Source organism: Paramisgurnus dabryanus, chromosome 19, assembly GCF_030506205.2.
Source record: "Paramisgurnus dabryanus chromosome 19, PD_genome_1.1, whole genome shotgun sequence".
In the NCBI taxonomy this organism is placed as follows: domain Eukaryota; kingdom Metazoa; phylum Chordata; class Actinopteri; order Cypriniformes; family Cobitidae; genus Paramisgurnus; species Paramisgurnus dabryanus.
The window spans coordinates 9,918,970-9,942,701 of NC_133355.1; the positions used below are offsets into that span (position 1 = coordinate 9,918,970).

At 34.7% G+C, this 23,732-nt stretch overlaps 1 protein-coding gene across 4 annotated transcripts; it reads right to left on the reverse strand.

The window, feature by feature from the left end:
* Nucleotides 1-305: 305 nt before the first annotated feature.
* On the reverse strand, nt 306-22,339 carry LOC135777995 (death-associated protein kinase 2). 4 transcript variants are annotated; one of them, XM_065288340.2, is made up of 13 exons: nt 22,143-22,339; nt 15,820-15,981; nt 15,305-15,526; nt 14,580-14,718; nt 12,860-12,989; nt 6,304-6,352; nt 5,790-5,816; nt 5,011-5,163; nt 3,295-3,340; nt 3,104-3,193; nt 2,800-2,886; nt 2,411-2,482; nt 306-2,115 (listed from the first exon to the last, which is right to left on the reverse strand). In XM_065288340.2, the coding sequence occupies exons 2-13, from the start codon at nt 15,879-15,881 to the stop codon at nt 2,035-2,037; spliced, it is 1,158 nt and encodes a 385-aa protein (XP_065144412.1). In that variant the 5' UTR covers nt 15,882-15,981; nt 22,143-22,339; the 3' UTR covers nt 306-2,034. The 4 variants fall into 4 exon arrangements, with proteins under 4 accessions (XP_065144412.1, XP_065144421.1, XP_065144430.1 ...); XM_065288349.2 differs by lacking the exon at nt 22,143-22,339 and adding an exon at nt 21,944-22,106; XM_065288358.2 differs by lacking the exon at nt 22,143-22,339 and adding an exon at nt 21,850-22,106.
* Nucleotides 22,340-23,732: the final 1,393 nt, after the last annotated feature.

The window sequence follows — 23,732 nt, forward strand, 5'->3', positions numbered from 1 at the left end:
TCGTTTTCTGTCAGGCTGTACAGAACCACAGTTTTTATTTTGTGAAAAAAATTTGTAGTCTAAACAAAGTAAAAAAAGTTATTTAATATACCTTTACCTTAAAACCTATACCTTAAAAAAACTATTCCTCTGTGGCAATTCTGCAAACATTTTATGACTTTTATTTTCTTGGTCAGCAACTGAGCACAGCATATGTTTATGTGATGAAACAAAAATGACAGAAGATTAAATTTAAGGACAAGCTGGATTTAATCTATGCCACAGTGTCACACAAACCTTGACAGGAATAACAAATTGTACAGGAATAAAATTGCATGCATCTACTTTTATTATAACTATCTTTCTTAACTACAACTTTTTCTATAACATACATTAGTATAAAAAAATACAAAAACAACACACCAAATCATAAAACATGCACAAATGCACCTAAAAAACACACACACAAATACTGCAAAAATAGGGCAGGAAAACAGAGGGCTTCCTCTCATTCTGATAAAACAATGTGTGTGTGATACAAATCTGGAACGCTATAGACATAAATAAAGTAATAAAACAAAACTGTACTAAATCAAACAGTGGTCAATTATCACATTTGATACATTGTGCTGTTACATAATAATACAGCAATGCATAACAGAAGGCACACAACAGCATTCTTGCACATCAACTATAGTATTAAAAATATATTATGATACAACAGACAGTTGTGCGATACATCACAGGCAGGACTGTGGACAAAGAAGCCAATGCTTTAATATCTGAATGATGGAAGACTTTTTCAAATGAACAGTGATTAAAGACCTACAAGGAAGACCAAAATACTTTGGAGAAAATAATCTAGCTGAGATTTGCTCTTTTCATAAAAATATTGTTTGATATATTCGCTATCAACAACAAATCTAATATACTTTCTTGACCCACTGATAATATAGGAAACAAGTAGTGTCTAGACGCCTTTAAAGTCAAGCAGCATTTGAATAAAAGTCAACACTGCAATATGATGTTCAAGTACATTTTAAGGGGCTCTTCACAGGAAATCTATGTTGATTAAATTTTACCCACTGTGTAATGTTGATGAATTGTCCAAACAGGCATTAAAAAGCGATCAAAATTGCCTTACAGCTTGCCAAGCAGAATTCGCTGTTTTAAAAATGTCATAAATTAATAACCAACAGTAAAAGATGACCGTAAATGGCCACTATAATAAACTCATCAAGCACACCAACACCCATACTAAATTAGTATAACTGTCAGTATTAGCGCAATAAACATTAAAGAACAGGCTGCATGTTTACAGATCATTTGCCTTCACAATATTTCTATTACAATTTAGCCAAACAGAGAAAGGCAACTGGTTGAAACACACAGTCACACAAAACTACTGAGGCAGTATTGGGGAGTACATGTTATCAGTAATGGGAGTAAAGTGTGCTTTTCAAGACAAGACAACACAAATTAGTCGCTTTTTGAGAAGATGTCTATAGTTTAAGGCACTCGGCCCAGAGGTCTCAACTTGTTAGGTCCTTTTTACAATTTACCTATGTGCTTGATTTCTTACATAAGTTTTGTGTCATTGTTTTGTGCCATAACTTCACACTTACAGTTAAACTATAAAAAAATTATCCCAAGAGTTTTATTCTCTCTATTTCCAAACCAACAATAAAAAACACATTTGTATCCCGGGTGAGTAAAATCATTTTGATCAGATTAATAGTTGTAGGTACATCCTTCAGAGACCCTCCTGTCAGTAGCACTTTAATCTATCAGAGGTAGAGCTCCACAAACATGCTTGCATATTAGTTAAAAAATACCATGATGATCTCATGGTCCCATCCTTCTTTGAAATGACGTCTTCCACTGTAACAGGATATGTAAGTGTGGTGGTTAGGCAATCGCATGCACTAAGGTTCAAGGCCTTTTGAGTGCGGATGAAGTGTGCGTGACCTCCCCCTGCCGGTGGTACAGAGTACTGCAGAAATAATGACTGCCATTATTTCATTACAGGGAGATGCTGGTAGTTTTTGGTTCTCTTTATGAATTGCTACTAAGACGGCGGCGTAAGAGAGAGGCAGGTTTGGTCCCTGTGTCCTCCTGGTCGCTCTCACAATCTCTCTGGAAAAAATAGGAACAGTGAGGCATTCGTAAACTCCATACTTAAAAATATACACAATACTAAATTAAATCACATTTGCCTCCCAGCAATCACCAAAGTGCAGACTGCAGAGAATCTCACAGTCTTTTATGAAATATGGCAAAGCAACAATGTATAATATACATGTTATATTCATGTATTTATACATCAGTATAGCATATTGATGCATTTATTGGCCAGAAGTATTTTTGCTCCAGCAGTATGTTCAATTTACATTTCTTTAGTGAAAGGACAAGCAGAAGATGTCCCTATTACCTCACAGATAACACTGAAATCGGTGTCCTTAAATACCACTGTTTTCTCTCTGACATCAGTAGAGTCTGTAAACTGCAAACAAACAATGACTGGGGGTCGTGGTCAGATTCTATGTTAAGCCAATCAGATCGCTTTGAGGTTCATTTGCCAGTCAATCATTTGGAATTTTGGGGTTTGGAATTTATATTTCTTTGATAGTAAAACCATTCCTAATGATTATATGTTTATTTTGATTTTGATTAATTTTAGTATTTTTGATTAATTATTTGACTTTATTATGCATAATATAAATTATATACATATAAATATATCATTTATTTTTTCATTCTGAGTTGGAATTTTGGTGATGCAATCACAAAATTCACATAAAATACTGAAAATCATCTCACCAGTTCTTCTTGTCCTGTACAGCGGGCCTTACACAGTAACTGCAATCGACTAAACCGATTACAAGCTGAAACCATGTTAAATGACATCTACAGAGAAAAGAAAACCAAAAATATTTGCAATTCATACAGTAAGAAATATAGCATACAACAATGCAGTAAGAAATCAATGACTCTGTGTTGTCGGTGAACAGCAGGTGTCTCTCTCTACTCATAGGTCAGTTAGGTAAGAGACAGTGAGTCACTGTTAGCATTAGCAACTGTTGAATACACGTAACAGAAATGCTACATTGGATATCGAACCAACCTTCCATTTCCTCTTTGCATTGAACTTCCTAAAGTTCTTCATGTTGATGGAGGAGCGGTTCCTCCTGGCGATCTGTGTTCTGTTCAAAGGCTATAAGAGAAATAGACATGGAACAATTACATTACAACCAAGAATCAAAGACATAAATATATATCTAAAGAAAACACAATTGATGAGTATATATGTCTCACCTTAATCCAGGGGTGAATGAGGCATATTTCTGCTGTCATTCTTTCACTAGATACAAATGAAAGTGAATGAGTACTGTATAAAAAAGTTATTATTAAGCAAAAGTTAGACATTACAAAGACAGTCTGAATAAGATCTTGAGAACCAATTTTTTATTAATTCAAATAAATAAATGTATACAATATTATTAGACGGCTTGTTTGATAAACAAACGTGTGTTCATGACATTTGAACGCCTTGTCTCATCTTAAAACCGAAAGTAAACAGGTTTTCCTGCTGGAAGGTCTGCATTCACTGAGCAAAAAAAATATTGCAAATATTCAATATTTGATGTTCCTTACCTTATGAGGTAAATAGCCGTGTAATAAGCAGGAAAATGTACAGGCAGCTGGTTGTTATTGCAAAATAAGCCCCTTCAGTGTGATATAAGACACACTGTTGGGGCTTATTTCTGCGATAACAACCTGCTGCCTATAGCATAGCATATATATTACCATAAAAAGCAGTCTATGCATGGTTCACAGTGTGATTTTTTTATATATAAATTAGGGCTGGGCATAGATTAATCTAGACTCATACAAAATAAAAGTAATTTTTTTGCATAATATATGAGTTTGTGCTGTGTGTGAATATTATGTATATTTAACCACACACACACACATATATATATATATATATATATATATATATATATATATATATATATATATATATATATATATATATATATATATATATATATATATATATATATATACATTTAAGAATTTTTTTATTTATATATCGTTTTTTATTTATATATATAATATATAAAAATATAAATAAATCTATAAACACATGTAAATGTTTCTTAAATACATACATGAATGTGTGTGTATTAATATATTCATAATAATTACACACAGCACAAACTCATATATTATGCAAAAAATACTTTTATTTGAATGAGATTCATCTAAATTAATCTACGCCCAACCCTAAAATAAATTCTTTAATAAAGGTTCATGGGACAGGGTGCCGAATATTTTCATAAGTTAGTAAATTAAAACCTTTTTAAGAGGCAATGTCTCATTTTTCAAATTGCCAAAGAGTGATGCCAAAGATACAACCTGTAGTACATTAAACTTTTTTGGCCATTAACTCTTTCCCCACCATTGACGAGTTATCTCATCAATTAAAACAAAAAACATTTGCATAAAAATTTTTTCCTGATGAACTTTTATGTAAATCTGCAATACCGCGATAATCTATTTACCCAATTTATGAAAAAAACTGAAGCCAAAATGTTATTTACTTATTTTAAACTCTGTGTATGGTTTGATAAAAGTTCTGAATCTGATCTCTAACAAAATTCCTTCTCAAAAATGCAATTATTTCAGCTTTTTGAAAAAAATTTTTTTTTAAAGAAAAATACCAATTTTTAAGAGTTTATAAGCAGAAAAAAATATAGATTGGATGAAACTTTTTCCCCCGTTTTGTTTATTGTTTTTTTGAAAGCAGAGGGTCTGTTCTTTCATTTTATATATATTTGTATGTTTATATATTTTTAGAAGAAAATTTTCTAGGAAGGCATTTTGTGAAACTTTTGTGAAAATCACCAAAAATGCTGACGGGCAACTTTTCGAAAAAATGGCTGACGGGGACTTAATAAAAAAATTAATTCAGAACGTATTATTAGGAGTTACATGGATGAATATTTCAGTGTGTGCGATACTCACTTCTGATTTCTAACTAGCAGTTTCTGGATGAAGTCTTTGGCCATGTTGCTGGTTTGGCTGAAGTGCTGAGGCTCAAACTCATAGTTCATCGCCACAATGTTCTTGAGAGTTTCTTCATCCGTCTCGCCTTGGAACGGAGACAGGCCACTCAAACTGATGACGTAAATATACATGCATAACAATTGGTTTTACTGCCAAGTAAATATTTTGTTGACTGGAGAAACTAAAAAAGGTAGCATTTTAGCCATCATTATGATTAAACAGCAGTAACATTTACTGTAGTTCCTATGGTATTTTGGCCGCAACAATGGTTACCATGACTGTTACATTCTTGTAAATGTCTCTAACAAAATAAAACAGCCAAAACTAATTTTATATAACTAAAGATAAAAATGTAAGTTACTATTAGGTATGATTATAAAATTTTTTTGTTATATAGCATATACAAATAATTGTATTGATGCTTCTGTCAGCTTAAACACGACGACAGCCTGTTTCTTCAGCTGCTAGAAAGCAGAAAGCCAATTAAAGTCTCTGGTATCTGTTCAGTATCTGGTGTACTTCATTTTTGACATACTTTATCTGATCTTAAGGGGTCTGGCCCATAAACTTGAGACAGCGCAATGCTTTTGAAAGGGAGGTTTTGTCCTGATGTAATTTGTGTCTCAGGTGTAATCTGAATACTTGAAGCAGGACTTTGGGGAGGGGGTAACTCTTAAAGGATTTGCTTGCTGGGTGTTTTCATTTTATTAAGAACATAGCAAAGAAAGAATACTTACAGAATGTACGTAATGACACCAATGCTCCTAAAAAGAAATCACAAGAATATACAATTCATCTTAAATATTTTATGCATATACAGTGTGTTACAAGCTTAAAACTGAATTATTGATTCCCGTGCAAAGCCACCAAAAGCAACCTGTAGCACATTCAATGTAAACATTTCAATAGCATGACCTTGCTATTGTCAGTACCATGCTGCACCAGGAATGTTTAAAACAAATGTAAACTGAACATGCATTACTGTAACAAGTTGTGAACTGTTTGGTTATCACACAGTATAGTAGTGTTTGTCAAACGCCAAAATAGCATATGAACATGACAATCCTTATGTACTGTAGTCACGCAACTTGAAATGCACAAGAGGTTTGACTTTGTATAGTTACATTTACATGTACACATGCACCTGGGGACATTAAAATCAGGTTTGAGCATGCCTAAAAACTCCCTCATGCACTTTAACACAGTATGTACACGTGAGTGTGTTTCTAATTTCAACCGGGTAAATCTTACCACATATCCGCTGCTGTAGTAAGAGGCTCAAAGTTGATGATCTCAGGGGCTACGAGAGACAAAAAAGGAGTTTTAGGTTTATATGTTGTTCTGTATATACATTATTGAATTACTGAATTAAATGCACATAGGCTGCTTACTTTTTAAAGCAATGAAACGGTTAAAATCTTTACTACACAGAATCCATTCAACATTACGCAACATGTTCAACATTCCCCTTTCAGTTTTTTACAGCTTCTCATTGATTTCTTCAGCATGACCCAAAGCTCAAACAAAATGGTGCAGAATAGTGACCCATTTTGAAAATAAGGGGAATTTCAGACTTTTGAAACATAGCATAGCATTCCTTCAGTTGTAGTAGAACATTAAGTAATGCAAAAAAGCTAAATAATGTATCAATGCAACATTCGTAAAGTACAAAAAATCTTCCTTACGCTGGAAAAAAAGAGTCCCTGACTGACTGTGACTGTGTTTATATTGCTAAGGGTGCTGTGCAGTGATACACAGAATGGTTGGGTGCAGAGGTCAAAGCTGTGTTTTATCATAAATAAAACAGCTATTGACCAATCAGAATCAAAGACTGGAACTAATGTTTTAAAAACATTACAGTAAAACACCTCTAATGTCAAACTAAGGATGATGTTGTTAAATGTATTCTTTAAAAACATCTGCGTTTTTCACATCCTCACATGGACCACAGTGAAGTGCGATGTGTTCCCAACAGTGTTATGTGAACAAACCTCCCTTTAAACTGACACTAACTCAGCAAGATTTTTTTTTGTTGATCTAAACTGGCTGACTAGTAGACACTGGCTTGTTGACAAGATTAAAGAACTTTCTGGTAATCTTTCATTGTTTGTTTTTCTTTAATATTTTACAGAAGTTACTTAAAGGAGCGGTGAATCAAATAATCAATTTTAACTTGATAATTTGTTATCATACTTAATTAAACATCCTGCAAATTTCAAAACTGAAAACATCCGTGCTACTGAAATATAAGTTTTTTGGCACCAAGCCAGGAAAATTGTCGAGTCAGGAATGTGCTGAAATATGTCGTCAGAGTAGAATTAAAACACCTCCCCAAACCCAAATACAACGACCACTTTTGAAGCCCCGCCCACAGCTTTGCGTGACACACGTGTGGGCCAGCGGCAAAGCAAACCATGCAGTATCTCAAACATGTCTTAAAAGATTGCCAAATGTAATCAAAATGACTTTTAAATTAAAAAAAATTCTGAGAGACTTTTATTTTGCACGGTGATCTGTTATGATACAGTAACCATGGTTTTCGGTTGAGGAAGAACCGTCTGGGAAGAACACAGACGCTGGATAACCTTAGCTCGGAGGCTAGGAACATAACATTAGGAATGCGTGGTTAAAGTTTGTTTTTGAAGAAGTTCCAGCTCGGGTGGGGAGTGTTTGTATACTTTGTGTACCTCGGATTCATTTGTAAAGAAGCAAGTCGATGCTGGATTTGCAGAGAGACTGTAATTAAAAGCACCACTAATATTGAATCTGACAACAATGACACAGCAGTATACACAGTAAGTAAAACATGTTACTTTATTTAAGTTACTGCGCCTATTACTTTGTTAGAAGAGATCGCTTGATATGTCCTGTTGTAACATCCGTGTCTAAACACGTATGTTTGACTGTTTTAATTTACTAAAAACATTAAACGATTAGGTACAACACTTAACAATACGACTGTGATTTAACGGTAGAAATATACAAAGTTAGTGATAAGGAAAGACTTATCAGCCGCAATTTAGATTCTGATGCCATCTAACTGTGTTGTATACGGTAATTTAGGCAAGTTGCGTTTGAAAAGTCCAACACTCAACAAAGCTTTTTTATCATATAACTGTGGTATGTAACGTTATGTGTATGTAAGATCAACCTCACAAGCACAATAGAAATATACAAAGTTATTGATAAGGATTTATCAGACGCAGTTTTGATTCTGATGCGCGCTTACTGTGTTGCATACGGTTATTTAGTCACGTCAACTTTAAAGGTTTGTTTCTACTTTACTATACGCATTGTCATTTATGTGTATCATCTTTTGCACCCAGAATCTTTTGTGGCTCAAACATATATGTGTTCGGCTGCTATTTTTACACATGAATGTTTTAAAACATTTCCCCACATGGAATAAAGCCGTCCAATCATAGCAGTGGGCGTTTACGTCCAGTTCTTCAATGCCCCTTCAAACGAACCATTTCTCCAGAGAGCCACTAATAATCCATGTTACAAAATAGACTATTACTTATTGCTTTTGATGTTTTTGAATGTAAAAACCATGCGAACATCATAAGTAGACCTCAGACAACAATATAAAACAATAAAATCGACAAATTCACTGCCCCTTAAAGAAATAGTTCTCCAAAATTTATGTTCGTCTCGAGTGTAAAACAAATGGAGACAGCTTTTTCATATCTGAAACATTCTTTCTACACTGAAAGCAACACACCAGGGCCTGTCAAGCTCCAGTACCATAAAAGTAGTTTACAGTATATGACTCATGCACTTTAAAAATAATCTTCTGAAGCCAATTAAAAAGGGTTATGTGTGTGCAACAGGTTAAATCACTGACTCACGGACTGACAAGTTACTAAGATAACAATTCAGCCTATCACATAATGTCCATAGAAAAGCACTTAAACCCTTGTTGTATAAGATGTATGTCCTTATGATAAGTTAAGTGTCAGTGGATACCTGCTACTATTATCAGTAGCAAACTACTAGTCCTCAAGTACACAGTTACAGGACACAGCGACAAATTGTGTACAATTGTGTAAGAGACAAGTGTGATACTTAAGAGCACTGATGAGTGTAGCTATCCATTCATAAGGTTTGTGTGTGTACATAGAAGTGTCTGTGTGATCACAGTTGCCTGAGCTTCTCCTTTAAAAACGTATCATAAATAATAAAATATCCATAACATTTTAATAGGGTTGCATGATACTGAAGAAAAATGCAATGTGCTTTAATTTGATAAATAATATGATATGCAATACAACAATGCTGTAAGTTTGTAAAATCAACTTCAATGATAATAAAATTATTAAAATAAAACATAAAGCATTGCTCACTCTTTCTTGCTTGTTTCTCTGCTGTCTGCATCGACCTGAAACTTTGCCTACTTTGACTGATGTAACTTTAACTTGTTTTAATAGATGGTTTCAGCAGTTACAACATAAACAAGTGGCTTTCGTGGTCAACACGTAACTTCCGCTAAACTCCGCTAAGAATAAATAACAACAAAAAGTACTTTAAACGTAGTTTATTTATATAACAAGCAAAATAAACAACACGTAGATTACCTAGGAAACCAAAACATTTGTTATTTTCGACGAGGTATTTGTTCAAGAGTCCAGTTTAGCAACTAGCTAGACCATTAAAATAAACTGAAACCGGAATTAAAGTTCGGACCAGACGCGTATCACTTCAGCGCACGTGCGTTTGATGAAACTGTCTATAAGTTAACTACTCACAAGTCAAAACTTAAAATAGTAGGTTAAATTGGCTTGCATAACAAAGTTGTTTTAACTTCATGTTGCAGTTTTTACAGGGTACCTATCCACCTTATTTTTGATGTAAATGCGGGCGCCGCCATCTTTGAGCTCACGTGCATAAAAGTTCCTGTGAGCCAATACAGCTAATGGTATATAGTCCTAATGCAAGGGATAAGAGTATGCCATTTTGACTGGCATTTTAATGTTTATTATGAAATCCAGGAAGACCGGCATAATTTGTGCAGTTAGGGGTTGCCATAATAGCTGATACAAACACAATAAATATCTACAAAACATTTATTTTAACTATAATACACACACAAGCTAAATGTATATGTGTTGCACTTGCATCTATTAACTGTATCCACACGTCCATCCAGTAAAACCTTTCATAGAAACTAACAGTGAACAATAAATACAATAATTATTTTAAAACAACTAATATTATGCTGCTTATTAATATTAAACTGCTTATCGGTTAATGTTTATAATAGTTTGTGATATGTTTGCATGTACTTTTGTTATGTTTTAAATGATTTTTTAAAATAAGCAAATAATTTCATAAGCTCATGTCTTATCTACTGCATAATAATATTTCCATAAAACAAAAACAATACTGAATACATGAAATAGTAGTTTAATATGTTTATTATGGTTTGTTTAAATAACTTACAATTTTGAATGAGAAGCATAAGTTACTGCTGCTGTTGGATCGCGTGAAGCTTGATGAGTCGCCATAAAAACTCAAACAAGTCGATTAAAAATTGTTGTTTAAAAAAAACTCACACCAGAGGGACAGATGTGACATTTTAAACCATCGCCTGAAAAGGTTAAAAACATGAAGTCTTGGTATATTCCATGTACAAACGCTGACTGACTTTTCCATTGTAGAGATACTGGTATGTCTCTGTTCTTTTATATTTGCGCTTTGAAGACCCGTAACCCCAGAGGAACAATATGAAATGCCTGAATATATCTTCATATGATGTATCAGGACACTTCTTAATTAAGAGGTAACAGATGAAGACAAAATTTTTTTTGGTTTAGAAGTAATTTTGGTGCATAGGAAGAGAATGGCCATCTCCTATAGGCCTAAATGTGTTTGAGAAAAAGAGCCAGTAAAATAAAGTTAAAACAATGGACAGTAAGGGGTTAAAAAGGGGCCCAGAAAATACTGTGGAGCTTAATCCATGCATGAGAATTTAAAAAAATCAACACATCCATGTCCTTGAGTGATCTGCAGCAGTGATCACACAACGGTTATTTCTGCTCCTGTCCAATCAACTTCAGCCAAACGCAAGCAGCTATGTCATTTCACCTGAAGTTATCACCGTCTCTATGGAGACGTCCAGAACTGAAAGCTCTGTATATCGCTAAAGGAAATGAACAGATGCAGAGACACTAGCAGGTGTCCAACACTCACTCCAGCGGATATTGAGTCAGCACACACACAAAAACACACACTTCTCAGCCATAAAATACACTACACACTTGTACGTTAAGGCTTTTAGCATAGTGGTTTCACATCTTTGTGTTCCAAAATTAAAAATTAAAGGCCAGGTAAAGTCATTTCCAACTGTTTGTTACAAAGACTGTGAACTATGTACAGGCCTGGATTAACACAGTGTGGTGCCCAAGGGTGACCACATTTGAAGTGCTTCAGGGTTGCAGACAAATTTTCTTTTATTAGGAGAACTGTACCACACATGCGCGAGTACATGTAAAAAAACCTGCTCGCGCTGTGTCAAAAACTACATTTGGTTGCAGTCTTGGTGCCCCTCTGGTGCCCAATCCCGTCTATGGATAATCCAGCCCTGACTATGTAGTACTGAACTGATATACCGTTAACAATTTTGTCTCATTTCTGAATTCAAGATTATTTGGGTTGCGGCTCGATGACGCACCTGAAAACTGAGCATGGTTACACAATCGTGAGCATGCATTCAGGTTGTAGCGGTATTTGAAAGTTGAAAGAGACAACAGCATTCCCGTGAGCGGGCGTGGTTTCAGAGGCGACAGCGGACACGCCCCCAGTTTGAGAGCAGAGAATTTCATCATTTATTTTTATTTACTTAATTTTTGGTCATTCAAATATATTAATAACAAATTTTTCTGTGATGTGACAAGCTGAGAACACATTTAATATCTGACTTTACACAGACTTTAAAAATGCAATTTGCATTTTCCTCAGTATTGCCACAGATGAAGTGTGCGTGCATTAGCGATCTACTTAAACCGTTATTAAAATTAAACATGTTTTTATTTGTTTGCACATCGAAGGTTAAGTTAATATAGTATGATGGTACAACAAACTAGTGAAATGATGATGTTTTTTAGCCGGTGACCTGAATAATTACACATCCGGTTTAATACCACAGACATTTGAACGCAACTGTTCTGCTACGTTGAATACTACATACATACATGTCCTTTGAAGTTTACCTTGCATGCTTTTTTCAGGTTAGTATAGAGAGATCTGCCCAGTTTCTAAATAGCCTCTTTGAGGTTTGTTTTGCCACAGCATCAAATAAACACCATTGTTCTCGAGCAATGAAGTTGGCCAGACATTCACGTCTCTATTTATGATCATGTGTGTTTCTGGATTTAAATGATCATGTTTACTTGAACTCGGAATTGAAAACCACATTTTTATCTAAATAGTTTCACATATCATTTGTGGTTCTTTGGTAATCAAACCTCTTGAGTTTGCGTTGCTATCACTCTAAAAACAAACGGTGCTATATAGCACCAAAAGTGGTTCTTTGCTCGTAATCATAGAAGAACCATTTTTAGTGCCATATAGCACCAGTGAAGCACCCGTGTAGAACCATATAGTGCTATGTAGAACCATATGTGGTGCTATATGGCCCCTATATGGTTCTACACAGGTGCTTTACAGGTGCTTCACCGGTCCTATATGGCACTAAAAATGGTTCTTCTATGAATATGAGCAAAAAAACACTTTTGGTGCTATATAGCACCGTTTGTTTTTAGAGTGTGTGTTAATATTTGAGCTACAGGAACATTTGCAGACTCACCAATGTACTGTGGGGTTCCACCTAAACTCTTGTACTCTTCATCTTGAATGAAACGGTGCGCCATGCCAAAATCAATGATTTTGATGTCTGGGATAGTGGCATGTTTGTCCAACAACATGATGTTCTCAGGCTGAAACAAGAAAGTTTATAACATGTTGTTTCAATTTGACTTCTGTTTTTCAAGAAATAAAAACCACAAACCCAAATGCACACATCAATATAGAGAGCAAAAAATGCAGAATCAATACACTAAATGTACCTGTCTCTGCTTAGCCAACAGTAAACGCTTTAAAAACTGAATTTTCGTGTTTTTTATCTTATTAATTCGTTTTACATTTTACCGATCTAAGTGCAGGGTCTGAAATGCATGCAGGTGCACTTAGGCCGTGTCCGAATTACCTTTGTTTACTTCACAGACGCATGTTTTCAGAATACTTTGGTATGTCCTTTATAAAGAATACAAATAATTATTTTTATCATTTAAAAAAATCTTATTTCTGTCTTACAGCAAGCATTTTGTCATGTCCCTAAGGTTCTTGGGTGAATTTGTACTTGGAAAATAATTAATAAAGGGGCGGTTTCCAGGACAGGGATTAGTTTAAGGACTAGGTCCTAGTTTAATTAGGAAATATAACTAGTTTTAACAATCATGCCTTACTAAAATCATTACTAGTGTGCATTTTAAGGCAAAACATTAACACCACACCACATTAAAAGTTACTTTTCGTATTAAACAAATACAAATTAAAAGTAGGCCGATGTGTCCTTTCAACCCTGTTACAGTATTCAACCCCATTACAGTATTCTCAACCCTGTCACATTAATATTTTTGGAAAATAAATAAGAAAATAAAACATTTAAGCATTTCTTGCTGATTACCACCCGACATGTTAAGGGCTAAATTTTTTCTTACTAAAATAAAGAGACCACAGACAAACAATTTGGATACTTCCATCACATACAAATGTGAAAATGATTTGAAGTAATTGAATTGGTATGAGGGACACATGAGCAGTAGGTAGATGTTTGTTTTATAACAAGTTTTGTGTAAAATCCTGTTTAAACTTATTCAATTTTATCTGTTACTGGGTTGAGAATAAAATGTGTACAAATCTGAAAAAAACCCTGAAAATAATAAAAAGTCTTTAATGCCTGAGATGGGAAAATATGATTTTTATAATGTGGGGTATTTCGAAATGTAATCATATGTAGTTCAAATTTCAAAAAGTCTAAGTTGAAATATTACGAATCCAAGAAATGACCCACAAACATTTCTAAAATTTCGTTTTTACTTTGTCATCATGAGATACTAAGTGTAGATAAATGAGAAAAAAATATTTAAATGATTGTAGTATCAGGCTGCAACAAAAAAAAAGAAAAATGTGAAGGGGGTCTGAAAAGCTTATGAATACACTATATATTATCAGCACAGCTAATATGTATAAATAGAGTTCATATTCTGAGTAAGACATTTCTGTGATTTACCATAACCTTAAATATGTCCAAATTTGACTTCATATTGAAATATTATTGCATTTGTTTTTTTTAAGTGACTAATGTTAATGTCGATCCGAGATGAGTAATTTCTGATCTGCCATCGGAAAGTTACTCAACACCTCAACATTACCATATATATATATATATATATATATATATATATATATATATATATATATATATATATATGGTAATGTTGAGGTTATGTAAGCTCTCATCTTACCTTAAGGTCAAAGTGAGCGATGTTTTTTTGGTGCATGTAGTTTACACCTTCCAGAATCTGTTTCATGAATGGAATGGTTTCTGTCTCAGTTAGATTTTCCTTCTCAGCAATGAAATCGAAGAGTTCACCACCCTTTATGCTATTATATAAAAACATAATATTAAAAAGATGAGCAATATGAACATAAAGAAAGACTGAGTTGTAGCATAATGCAGAAATTTAACAAAATATTTCACAAACACAATACAATTGTTATCATTATTGAGTACATATCACTATGACCTTTTAGTGTATATGACCAAATCTTCAATACATTTTATGCTTTTTTCCTACATAAAACTATACCAGCATTTTGTTTGGAAGTGAATTTCTAACCTTGTCCAGATGCAAGTGATTTAGGATTAGTATGCCTGAGTATGACTCTTTCTATAAAATCTAGGCTAAAGTCTCAATCTCATTTTGAGATTAGTAGCATTTTCACATTGATTTAAGTCTTAGTCATGATCTGAGTCAATATTCAAGATATCAAGGTTATATTCTTACAAAATGTTTTTACATTAGGAAAATGTTATGCTCAGTAAATCACAAAAAAATGACTTTACCTAGGTTCACAGGCTATATATAATGGCTTATTTCACCAGCCGTCTGTTTCAAAAGAGACCTGCGTTTTGTCTTTTTTCAATTCTCTAAATGTGTCTTTGATATTAAAGCACACATATACTCACAGCTCAACGATGAGGACCACCTCCGTCCTGCTCTCAAAAACGTCTTTGATAGCCATTATGTTTTGATGACTGAGGCACTGAAGGATCTCGACCTCTCTCTCCACACTCTTCCTCTCCAGTCCCAATCTGCTTCCTGCACCTCGCTTCAGCTTCAGGAATTTACCCGCCCACAAAACGTCAGTGGCCCGCTCTCGCACCTGACGCACCTGCCCGAAGTGACCACTAGGGTGGTGATAAATAGCATGAAAGGAGATTGGTGTAACTTGTTGAGCACAAAACACTGGCAAATACATGTAATACAAGCAAATATTTTCATAATCCCATAATGCATTTGAAAATACCCACAGTCTAAAAATAGCTGGGTTATTTTAAAGCCATGTTGGGTAAATATTGGACAGAACACCAGCTTTTTTTAGAATGCATCTGCTGCTATTACTGTATGGGTATCTTTGGCATTCTTGGAATTGTTCATGAAAAAAATCATTTAATGTAAAGATTTTTTAAAATCACTTTACCTTCCCAAAACTTCTCCAATCTCATAAAGGTCTTCCACATTTTCCAGCTTGAACACAGCCATGATGCTCTCTCTCTTCCTGGCCTCTTTCTCTGAATGTTCAAAGGCAAATTATCAGCTACTTTTGTTTAGTGCTCATATTGAGTTAGCATTGGATCCACACCTAAAACACAGAGAGAATGGAAAAACTGAACAAACATCCCCATTCTCCAGACCTCATGTGTTTTCTGAAGAAAACATTGCGTCACTTTCTGATGTTAAATAGGCATTTCACTCTTAAAGGATTAGTCAATTTCCAGATACTTAACTACCCATGTCATCAAAAATGTTGATGCCTTTGTTTCCAGGATTTTTCTGCTTTTAATGGATTTTAATGGACCCCAACACATAACAGTTTTAATGCAGTTTCAACAGAATTTCAATGGACTCTAAATGATACCAAAGAGGCTTAAGGGTCTTATCTAGTGAAATGCTTGTCATTTTTATGCAAGATATGCACTTTTAAACCACAACTTCTCGTCTATCTCCGGTCCTGTGACGCGCCAGCGCGACCTCACGTAATAAGTCATCACGTCAAGAGGTCACGGATGACGTATATGAAACAACGCCCAAGTGTTTACAAGTGTGGAGAAAGAGGAGCGTTCCGACGTTGTTGTATGTGGAATGATATAAATTAATGTCTTTGTGTCAGTTTATTGTTTAAAATGGTCCGCAAATGTGCGTTTCATATATGTAACACGTGACCTTTCCACTGCATTATGCAATTACGTGAGGTCGCGCTGGCGTGTCACAGGACCGGAGATAGACAAGAAGTTGTGGTTTAAAAGTGCATATTTTTATTTTTCTTGTCAAAAATGACAATCGTTTCACTAGATAAGACTCTTATGCCTCGTTTGGGATCGTTTAGAGTCCTTTGAAGCTGCGTTGAAACTGCAATTTTAAACTGCATTAAAACTGTTAAAGGAATAGTCTACTTATTTTCAATATTAAACTATGTTATTACCTTAACTAAGAAGAGTTGATACATCCCTCTTTCATCTTAGTGCGTGCACGTAAGCGCTGGAGCGCGCTGCGACACTTCAATAGCATTTAGCTTAGCCCCATTCATTCAATGGTACCACTCAGAGATAAAGTTAGAAGTGACTAAACACATCAACGTTTTTCCTATTTAAGACGAGTAGTTATACGAGCAAGTTTGGTGGTACAAAATAAAACGTAGCGCTTTTCTAAGCGGATTTAAAAGAGGAACTATATTGTATGGTGGAACAGCACTTTTGAGAGTACTTCGACTCGGCGCAGTAACACCCTCCCTCTCCCATTATGAGAGGGAGAAGGGGTGCAGATTTTAAGGCGAGTTGAAGTACTCCCAAAAGTGCTGTTCTGCCATACAATATAGTTCCTCTTTTAAATCCGCTAAAAGCTCTACGTTTTATTTTGTACCACCAAACTTGCTCGTATAACTAATCGTCTTAAATAGGAAAAACTTTGATGTGTTTGGTCACTTCTAACTTTATCTCTGAGTGGTACCATTGAATGAATGGGGCTAAGCTAAATGCTATCGAAGTGTCGCAGCGCGCCCCAGCGCTTACGTGCACGCACACAGATGATAGAGGGATGTATCAACAATTCTTAGTTAAGGTAATAACATATTTTAATATTGAACATGAGTAGACTATTCCTTTAAGTATTGGGGTCCATTAAAGTCCATTAAAATGAGAAAAATCCTGGAACGTTTTCCTCTAAAAACATAATTTCTTCTCGACTGTACAAAGAAAGACCTCAACATTTTGGATGACATGGTGGTGAGAAAATTATCTGGATTTTTTTTAAGAAGCCTTTAAGGATGTCATGACTGTACATTTTTTCATAAAAACAAACAAACAAACAAAAATAACTAATGGTTGTTGGAATTTGACTTAGCTCCAAACATCAAAGGAACAATCTGGAAGCTATTAACAAGTCACCCCAGGGTAAACATCTGGATTTTGTGTTTCTCTCTGATACCAATACATGAGAAAAAATGCAAAGCGGAGCTAATCACAAGCCGGTCCTTTACACTTCAGTCAAGTGTGCACAAACACAAACCATTTTATCACCATGTGGAAACACTGTGAGAAACTGTCAACTAAAAACAATCACACTCACTTGCATAGTTATGTTAGCAAATTCTTTCATAATGAGCCCATTTCCCACATTCGGTTGTAGTTCTGTAATTAGTTTTCAATGGCTAAAACGGTTTATTAGGAAGTGAGAGGGGAGGGAGATTTGACAACCTAAATGAGGCGGAGGATGGGTGGGCACAGAGATGACTGAGAGATAAGAGAGATTATTTATGGATATACGAGACAAACAAACTCTTATTTTTCTGTCTGTTCACCTATTTCAGGAGAGAAAGTGTAGGTTATAAATTGAAATGATAGGGATTGTACTCAGAGCTGTGTTTTACTGTGCATTGCATCACATAAACAGTGTGCATGCTACAGAGGTTCAAGTCGTATTACTGAGAGCAACTGCTGCTAATGGCAGTTTTTCTGATTTGCATGCAAATTGGATCAATCTGTTTCATCTGGAGATGTACGTATACAAAAATAACAATTTCTTTCAGAGGGTTAAACATAACTAAGGTACTGCTAGGGAAAACTTTTCTTTCAAATGTAGGCCTGCAAAACGATTAATCGCGAATAATCGCTTGCAGAATAAATGTTTTTTTTTACATCATATGTGTGTACTGTGTATAAAATTCTGTATAAGTACACACACATGCAAGTATATATTTAAGAATGTGTATATTCATTTATATATATATATATATATATATATATATATATATATATATATATATATATATATATATATATATATATATATATATATATATATATATATATATATATATATATATATATTATTTATATTACATATAATTATAAAATATTAAAATAGTTTTTTTTCTTAAAATTATACCTGCATGTGTCTGTATTTATATATACATAATTATTATACACAGTACACACATACATATATGATGTAAACAGAAAACTTTTATTCTGCAAACGACTAATTGTTTTGCCGCCCTATTTGAATGTTGTCCTGCACCATTTGTGCAACAGGTTAGCTGGGCAATAACTTAAATATTAGATATTATTAAAGGAAAACACCACCGTTTTTTTTATATATATTTTACTATGTTCTTACCTCAACTTAGACTAATTAATACATACCTATCTTTTTTCATTGCGTGTGCACTTTTAATCTTTTAAAATTTTTTTGTTTGGAGCCATAAGAATGAATGGGGCTATGCTTAATGCTAACACATTCACAAAGTGCTGTACAAAGATTAAAAGTGCGCGCATTGGAAAAAGATAGATATGTATTATTCATCTAAGTTGAGGTAAGAACATAGTAAAATATAAAAAAACGGTGGTGTCCTTTAAATAAAATCTAATATTTAAGTTATTGCCCAGTCCTAGCATGTAGCACAAATGGTGCAGGACAACACTCGAATAGGGCTGCAAAATCACGCGACTAATCGTTTGCAGAATAATTATACACACACACACACACACACACACACACACACACACACACACACACACACACACACACACACACACACACACACACACACACACACACACACACGCGCACACACACGCGCACACACACACACACACACACACATGATGTAAACAAAAACTTATATTCTGCAAATGATTAGTCGCAATTAATCATTTTGCAGCCCTACGCTCGTAAGATTAGTTTTCCTTAGCAGTGTTACTTACCTTAGGTATATTTAACCCTTTGTGTACATCTCCAGATGAAACAGATTGATCCAATTTGCATGCAAATCAGATAAATTGCCATTAGCAGCAGTTGCTCTCAGTAATACAACTTGAACCTCTGTAGCATACACACTGTCTATGTGATGCAATGCACAGTAATGAAGTTTATTTAACTAAGTTCAAGAGGAGCATGGTCATGTAATTCAACCAATCAGTGCGAAGATGTCTCTATTTATACAAAGCGATCCCTCACCTCTGTCCCGTGCAGTTTTTGCAGCATCCCTCCTCCACCCCATGATTACATGTTAATGCAAACTTGTAAAATAATAAAACAATATATTTAAAAACTACTACACTCAGGTTTGATATTCTTTTTGGGAAAAGCATCACTCTCTCTGTCTCCCCTGTCTCTTTGCTATCTCAATTGACCTAAAACCTTGACCATACATTACTTTCTAAAGTATTAAAATCATATAGATTTTACAAACCATTACAATATGTGTATTGTGATATGCACATTTGTTGTATTTCAATAATTGCTGCACTAGTAGAGCAGTTAAAACACATTAGCAGCACCCTGGTAAACACTCACACACCCTAGCATTGGGGCAATAAATTTTGCATTGGCATGCGCCACACACATAATGTGATCTGTCCTCATGCCAGCATTTGAAAACATTTGCATTTCACTACAATACTTCATAATGGCGAGCCGAGACTGTAAATCACACTGGACTTTCAGAATATGGACTGGTGATGGAGGGGATGTATAGATCATGAATTCTTTTCCAAAACAACACCCCACCCATCTCACTTTATCTTCCTACAGTAACATACCAGGAAAGTGGCCAGATAGCACAACAATAGTTGCATTGCAAAACAGAAACTCTCCCTCTTCAACAGCTGTATCAAATTACAGACAAACTTCTAGTAAAACCTGACCGATGAATTTGTTTCAGTTTGCATTTAATGTTTGCATCTAAATAAATAATATTGAACTATGATTTTTGTGCTGTAAATGCTTTTTTAATGCATGCATATTTAAACAATCCTCCTTCACTTTACTACAAACGTGTAAAACATGTGTCTGACAGCCTTAGGGTTAATGTGTATGAATTGTGACATTCGAGAAGCCCTTGTTTTCATTCCTTTCCATTTGGGATCAAAGAAAAAACTTCAACTGCTCTCCATTATAAAACTTACTGATGATCTCATCCTCTTATTAGGATTATAGTCCCAAGAGTCTACAACAACATTTATTAGAAAACCAAGGGAAAAGGGGGATTAACACAGAACAATGAAAAAGAAAATCACATTGGTTTAACTACTTCAATACGTATGAATCGAGGACTAAACCAATTAAAAGCAAACACTGATATTTTGTTCAACAACGTGCTTTTCCAGGAAAGTCCCCCAAAAAACAAACAAACAAGAACACACATTGTATCTATTCAAATTCAACTTTGTTATGCAAAGCTTTTATAGTATTTATATAGGTCTACGATCACATTTAATCACAATAACACCCAATGCCTGCAAACTAAAAAAAAAAAAAAACGTGCTAGACAGATTACTTAAAGTGCTTCACCACTTAATGTAGTGCTAACATTAAAAGGCCAAATTACGCAATTTATCAGTAATACCTAAGCAGCTGCGAATGGGTTTAAAACTACATATGGAAAACAGAAACTTGCATTTCTTGTTTTTTGAGAACTCTAGGTCTAATGTCAACCCTCAGGGTGACGGTAACTATCAAACTGAATCATTTGGGATGGACAGTAGTGATGATAGCTTCCTGAGAAACATTTTTGCTTTTAACTATTCAGTTTCATGTGTCATGACAACATCAGCCAGTCAATGACAATGTCCAAGACTCATCCAGTGTTTAAACAGTTAAATCTTACATAAACAACTGCATTCCTCTGGAAAATAGCCTAAATGTCAATGAGAGAAAGTGAATCGTTGAAGTGATATGTTTGCAGTCTGCAAAAATTAACCATGGTTTTACTACAGAAACAACAGTTTAATTATAGTATTTGTAGTAACGCCATAGTAATTACAAATTTAGCATTGCCTCACTACAGTAACCAGTTAAAACATGATATTTGTAGTACAAAAATGCAAAAAATTCACAATGGTTACTACACGTTTACTACATAAATCAGTCCTTAACAGAAAGGACATGCAATAAAACAAGCAAATATGAGCAAACCAAACCAAACGTCTTTGTAACTCTGCAATCTTCCTACATTGAAAGCGACGGCGAGCTGCGTGTACAAACTTGTCCGCGTCTCATTCTTGTGCGTCGTGTCTATTTTAATTTCCACGCAAAAATTTCCTCACCTAAACCCCTCGAGACTCGTCACGACCACGATGTGTGATGCTAAAATAAATATCCGTTTCCTTGTTGTACAACTTCTCCCGTGCACTGCGACATATTGGCAAATGTAACGTTAGATGATTCCCTACTCAAACACGCGATCGCCCCATTCCACCTCAAATTGCGCGTAACTTTACGGATAGATGAATGGACGTTACGTACCTGGCGGGTACGTGCGCGGCTTATCGCTGCGTTAAATCCGTCATGAACACCGCGATCGCGTCCGTCGTTACCTCTGGACCTGAGCTCGCTGCGGACGCGCACACTCGTTTGAATGAGGAAATGGTTTAAATGGTTTTGACCCTGTCAGTGTATGCGCCTCCTGTAGGGTGGGTGTGTGTGATAGGTAGTGAGTGCAGACCTGGAGTTATAGTAGAGGGCTCGAGGCTGAATGATTCATCCCTGTTGCAAATATTCATGGATTCTTAAAATGTGGAATGTCATCACAAAGAACACGGGTTAATGTCACAATCATGATTCACACAAATGTGTTTTGCCAAAAATATGTGGACAGTCAGTTCTTATTTAACCAACACATTCTTGAAACAGGCTCGAGCTCGAGCAGCGTACTGAAGACAGTATGACCTTAAATGTCCATCATGCGGCTGATATGCAATGATATTTTGCTTTTTCCTCAATTATTAATATTTTTATTTTGTTTCATATATTCTGTGTATATAATTATTTACATGTATACTGCATCATCCATATGTTTGTTTGTATTTTTAATGTATTGCGTGTACTTTTACAGCTATGCATTGACAAGCTATTCTATTCTATTCTATTCTATTCTATTCTATTCTATTCTATTCTATTCTATTCCACTTGCATGAGTTTTGTCAGTGTCTCAATTTTAATGCACGCATGCCATCTAGTGGATGCATCTTGAAACTGTCCCTAATTAAGTCATGCAACATGTACAATTTAAGTTAAAGTGGACATTTCACAAGACATTTTAAAGATGTCAAATAAATCTTTGGTGTCACCAGAGTACATATGTTAAGTATCATATAGATAATTTATTATATCAAGTTAAAATGGTCACTTTGGAGGAGTGTGCAAAAATGTGCTGTTTTAGGCGTATCCTTTAAAATGCATATGATCTGATCTCTGCACTAAATTGCAGTGGTGTGGTTGGATAGTGCAGATTAAGGGGTGGTATTATCCTCTTCTGACATCACCATGGGAGCCAAATTTCAATGACCTATTTTTTTCACATGCAAGCTGAAAATGGTTTACCAAAACTAAGTTACTGAGTTTATCTTATTTACATTTTCTAGGTTGATACAAGCACTGGGGACCCAATTATAGCACTTAAACATTAAAAAAGTCAGATTTTCATGGTATGTCCCCTTTAATACAACCCTAAGGAAATAAAAAATAGTCTCCATTTGAATTAAGTTCTTGTTACAAGCATAGAAAATCAATTAATTTTGGTATCCCTAAGTATCTTTAAAATACTAAGAAATTCACTTTTTGCAGTGCAAAACATTTTTAAAGTTAAAATCTTATAAACTAAAAGTTAAAATAGACACAAAACTAAACAGAACCTTTACAATAAAATATTTAAAATCACCCCATGCACATTCTGTATCCACAATTATATAGGATAGCCTATATGATTGTGTATGTTTTAAATGCTGCCTTTTTTCACAATATAAAGAGTTTGTGACTGTAGGGTAAACAGTACTTTCATTTCTTTTGTCACCTTTTTTTTTACCTATTTTAGTTGACTGTGGTTGTTCATTGTCA